The sequence below is a fragment of the Kryptolebias marmoratus genome, linkage group LG1, assembly GCF_001649575.2.
Source record: "Kryptolebias marmoratus isolate JLee-2015 linkage group LG1, ASM164957v2, whole genome shotgun sequence".
Classification (NCBI taxonomy): Eukaryota; Metazoa; Chordata; class Actinopteri; order Cyprinodontiformes; family Rivulidae; genus Kryptolebias; species Kryptolebias marmoratus.
In genome coordinates, this window is record NC_051430.1 from 10,551,893 (window position 1) to 10,556,573 (window position 4,681).

Consider the following 4,681-nt stretch of genomic DNA (forward strand, 5'->3'; position numbering starts at 1 on the left):
ATATTTACATGAATCATTGATACAATTATGATAGAAACGACAGAAACTATAGAGACGATAGAAGAAAATATATCACGATAGACACTTTTCTATCGTCCCCACGATATGTATCGTTATATCGCCCAGCACTAACAAGTGGGGAAGGGAGGAGACTCTGAAAAGGACAGCAAAGCATTTCCAGGTGGGAGTAGATGTCACCTTAAATCAGAGAGACAATCCATCAGCACCATCTAAGTTTATGGTGTCCTTTAACAGCCGACAAGAGAAATGTGCACCAGAAATCACCTACTGTTTAATACAGTCTGTAATTTGTTATATTCAGCTGATTTGTTGCTGACCCTAGAAGCTAAACACAACTTTGCTCTTTTTACATTAGTCACATGGTTTAGCTGCTGGATCAGAGCAGGGCTTTCAGCTGATAACCCGGCTGATATGCTGCTTGAAATTTAGTGCAAACCACGCATACCCGGCTAGCTCCTTTGTCACCCAGGCTGCAAATGGTGGGCAGCCAGTAAGTTTTGACTGAGCTTAACCCGTTCGATGTAAACAGCAAGTGCACCTTGCAGATTTAAAACATTTTGCTCACTTGCAATTGTGGACTTGATTAGCGTAGTACGTTTTGCGACTTGTATTATTGATGTACATTATCAGGTTAGGAAATCCTCAGATTTTCCAGTGGATGCAGATGGTTCAATGGTTTTATTCTTTTGGTGGGTGCACAGCACTCAAACCTCCACAGTACATTAATCCATTTTGTATAATTCGATGCTACGTGCACACCCACTCCCCTAACAGCTCAGATTTTCTGAGTTGGCACCACCTAGTCCTTCAGCATTGATGCTTTTTCATTTTAAACTCAGTCTTCACTAAAGTAATTCAGTTCTTCTCTTCAAATTTTGAAACATCATTTGCTACCAAAATGTTTTCTCTTCCATTAATATAAGAAACGAGATTCTCGACCTTATTTAAGCACATAAAAAAACTTGAGCATTTGCTTTTTTTAATATCCATCTTATTTATTGTTACATCTGTTTCTGTCATGCAGCAAATCATCACTGGAGAGATCCTTTTGGTGCCAGAGCTGTCCTTCATGACGGGAATCCCAGATAAAATGAGGAAGGACTTCAGAGTGATGAAAGTATGTTTTTATACGTACAATGGCGGAATACCTCAGCATGTTGTCTATTCACAGAGAATGACCATAAATTAGTGGGCATTTATAGAATATGAAATCTGTTGTTTTCTTTTTTGTTATTGTTTGTTTTTAAAGATTCAGCCTTCTAACATGAACAACGACTGCTGTTAATGTGTCATTTTATTTTCTTTTTTATTGAAGCTTGTGTGAGGAACCATTTTGCAACACATTTGCTAAAGAGCTTCGAGGCTTAAAAGCCTCATAGTGATAACCTATTCAGCAATTGCAGAGGGTAAATGTCAATGCGCGTGGTTCTTGAATTTGAGAAAATTGCCCCTGGAAAGTCCTTGAAAGGTCCTTGAATTTGATGTTAATCAAGGTGTGGGAATCCTGTGGTTCTCTAGAAGTTCTTTAATATGGAGAACCTTTTTCTCATTTTCTGTTATTGTTTGTAAAGCTTTCTTTTCTTCGGTTTTGACTCAATCAAGGTAAATGCACCTTAAACATATTTAATGAATTTGTACAAACAGTAAATCTCCATAAAACTCAAAATTCATGCAGTCATTTCTGGCCCGTCAACAAGCACTGTCACAATATTTCCTTACAAGTGTGTCAAAGCGACCAGCACTTGATTGTTTAAATATTCACATGCAGGTAGTATAATAGCAACAAATAAGTGCTTTGCGTTTGGAGACATCAACCTGTTGCTTTTTCAACTCCCAAGGGTAAGAATAGGAGGGAATGTCTCAAAAAAATAAAAAAAAAACAAAACCTGATTCTAAAGATGCTAAAGAAACGTCTTTTTTTGAAGAAAACATTCATGTTGTATATGTTGTATGAAAACATTGATATCTTTATACATTACAGGACCTGACGATGCACATCAATGTGAGCAGTGAACAGCACACCTTCTCAATAAAGCAGCTTCTGAAGAAAATCTCTGGCTGTTCTGAGAGCTTGAAGGAGCTTGACCAATGGGGACTGGAGATCGGCTCAGAAATCCTGATGGTGAGAATGTTTTACTACAGAAAAGTGGCTCATCAGATTTTCTGCTTAGAAAAAGAGTAATGACAAATAACTCAACTCTTTTTACTGCGTGATATGATTGGGAAGAATGGTTCCCCTCGTACCGGGAAAGCTTCTACTATGAGGCAGTATCTTTAAAAAGGGCCTTTAAAAACAGTTTTTGCACTGCAATTGGCAACAATTTCTGTTCCTAATGGCCACATTAACAACATTGTTTTGTTTTGTCCAGGATTGGTGCGTCATACCTGAAGTTTGTGAGGACCTATGAGAAGTTTGTTTTGTTACAAGATGCTGAAGTCAGATAGGTGGAGCTGATTTGGACACTAACTTTAAATTCTATTTTTGAGTCATCTGGGTGCAACATTCAGTTTTTTGACAGTCCAAAGCATTTCTTGTCTGTTCTCCTAGAAATAGGTCATTGGTGCTAAATTAGTTTGAGTACAGGCAAGCTGACAGATATTTTAAGTCTGAGTCTAAAAATGTTTTGATCAAACTCTCTTCATTTTGTTTATCAGCACTTGTGAATGTTGGTTAAATGAAGGGGGTGTCTCAATTATCTTTTGAAGTATTTTGCAAATCAGCATAAAACAAAAAGGTAACACCTGTGGCTCATTTCACCTGCTGCAGACAATGTATTCCTGTTTGACATTTTTCTGTTCTGTTCGTCATTTCACATGATGTTTTAATCCAGGGACACTGCTTGTTGATCTCAGAGTGAACGCTGCAATCACAGTGTATGGTGTGTTTTTTATCAAATACATATTCTACAGTTTTGTTTTAAGTTGTTTTATTTAAAATCTATAAAAACAAAAAACATAACTCTGTGTCTACCAGTGACATTTGATGCAGTTAATCTTGACCCAGGCTTCTGATGACACATTGAGTGTGTTGTTGTGTACAGAAATGAGTTGCCTCTGCAGTAGAAACTTTGTGCTTCCATCTTATCATTGGTGCCCCCATTTGGGGGAGAAATTCTCCACTCCAGAAACCACTAGGATAGTTTGTGAGATTGGATTTTTAGTTTTTTTTCTTTAATTTTCTTTGACCTAAGTTTTATGAGTGAGATTGCCCTTATTTGCTCATCAGAAGATAAAGTACCACAGATATTTTTATTCAGAGACCTATATTTGCCCAGCAAAACATCAGTTTTTGATTAATTATGTTCTTGCTCTTTGTCTACCTCACTGTCTTTGAAAAGAGGTATAGATTTTGTTTCAGTAATATTTAGATGACTTACTGATCCAAGAAGTTGAAATCTGTAAATCTTTAAAAGCAGGTGTTGTGCACTAAATGTTATTAGGAGTGAGCCTGCTGTGTTGTACTGGCTCTTTGCATATAAATTATGTTAAGAACAACATAAGGCTGGTAGGGTTGATTCCTAATTAAAACAATCTACTTTTTAGACCATATATTTATAGTAAAATTATTTTATTCAGACGGGCGTTCTTTCCTATTGTGTTTAAAATTGCCATTGTTAAACCTCATTGCATGAAAAGGATGTATGTGGCTCTGACATTTTGTACATGATATGATTCATTTGATGACCCTGTGTAAATTTGATTGGCACTAAAGTTGTTGCGTCTGAGCGACTGGCCTATGACCAGCCATAGCACATGCTGCTGAAAATATGCTGTTCAAGTCATGACTGAGTTGTATTTTAGACTGTGTGTTTCTTTTTTGCAGATAAAAGGTAGAACGCTGCCTTTTGAAACCATCTGTCTTCAGACGTCATCCTTTACTGCCGGGGCTGATGTATCCTGGTCCAGAGAAATTGTGAGGGATCTCTCAATCAGCTCTGTGAGTCTTGTGCTGAATAAGATAACATAACTTCAAACCAACACAAGCTTTCAGATACAATATTGAGAAACCTGGAAGCCAAAGTTAACACTTTTTTTAGTAACTTCTTCTGCCTTGACATTGGAAACATCAGGCTTACTCATCAACAACCCATTTTTCTCTCAGGTCCCTTTGAACATCTGGGCCATCGTTTACCCTCGACGTTGTGCAGACCAGGCTGAAGACCTGGTTTCCACCTTCAACAAGGTGGCTGGGCCTATCGGGATACGACTGGAGCGACCCGTTCGAGTGGAGCTGAGGGACGATCGGACAGAGACATACGTCAAGAGCATCCACAATCAGCTCACTAGTGAAGTATGACACCAAGTAGAAATGTATATGAAATTCAACACTGATGTGTTCAATTTAAATGCTTGTTAGGTGCTTGTCACGTGTTTGCCTGCCGTTACAGCCGAGCATTTAAAATATCATCTTGTGCTTAGTTTTTTAACAATTATGCACAGCATAATATAAATGTAGTCAAAACTTACCATTGTAAGATATATGAATCCAAATGTTGTTTCAAGTTTCCCATTGAAAAAGGTCCTATACAGGTGCTGGTCATAAAATTAGAATATCATGAAAAAGTAGATTGATTTCAGTAATTCCATTTAAAAAGTGAAACTTGTATATTATATTCATACATTACATACAAACTCATATATTTCAAATGTTTATTTCGTT

General features: G+C 37.3%; 1 protein-coding gene across 1 annotated transcript in view; it reads left to right on the top strand.

Moving 5' to 3' along the window:
* The window catches only part of piwil2 (piwi-like RNA-mediated gene silencing 2), a 22,558-nt gene that overhangs the window by 11,120 nt on the left and 6,757 nt on the right, over positions 1 to 4,681 (top strand). Inside the window, exons 14-17 of the mRNA XM_017414513.3 lie at positions 1,046 to 1,138; positions 2,003 to 2,143; positions 3,845 to 3,958; positions 4,124 to 4,312. Coding sequence (XP_017270002.1) covers positions 1,046 to 1,138; positions 2,003 to 2,143; positions 3,845 to 3,958; positions 4,124 to 4,312 — 537 coding nt within the window. The remainder of the gene's footprint in view (positions 1 to 1,045; positions 1,139 to 2,002; positions 2,144 to 3,844; positions 3,959 to 4,123; positions 4,313 to 4,681) is intronic.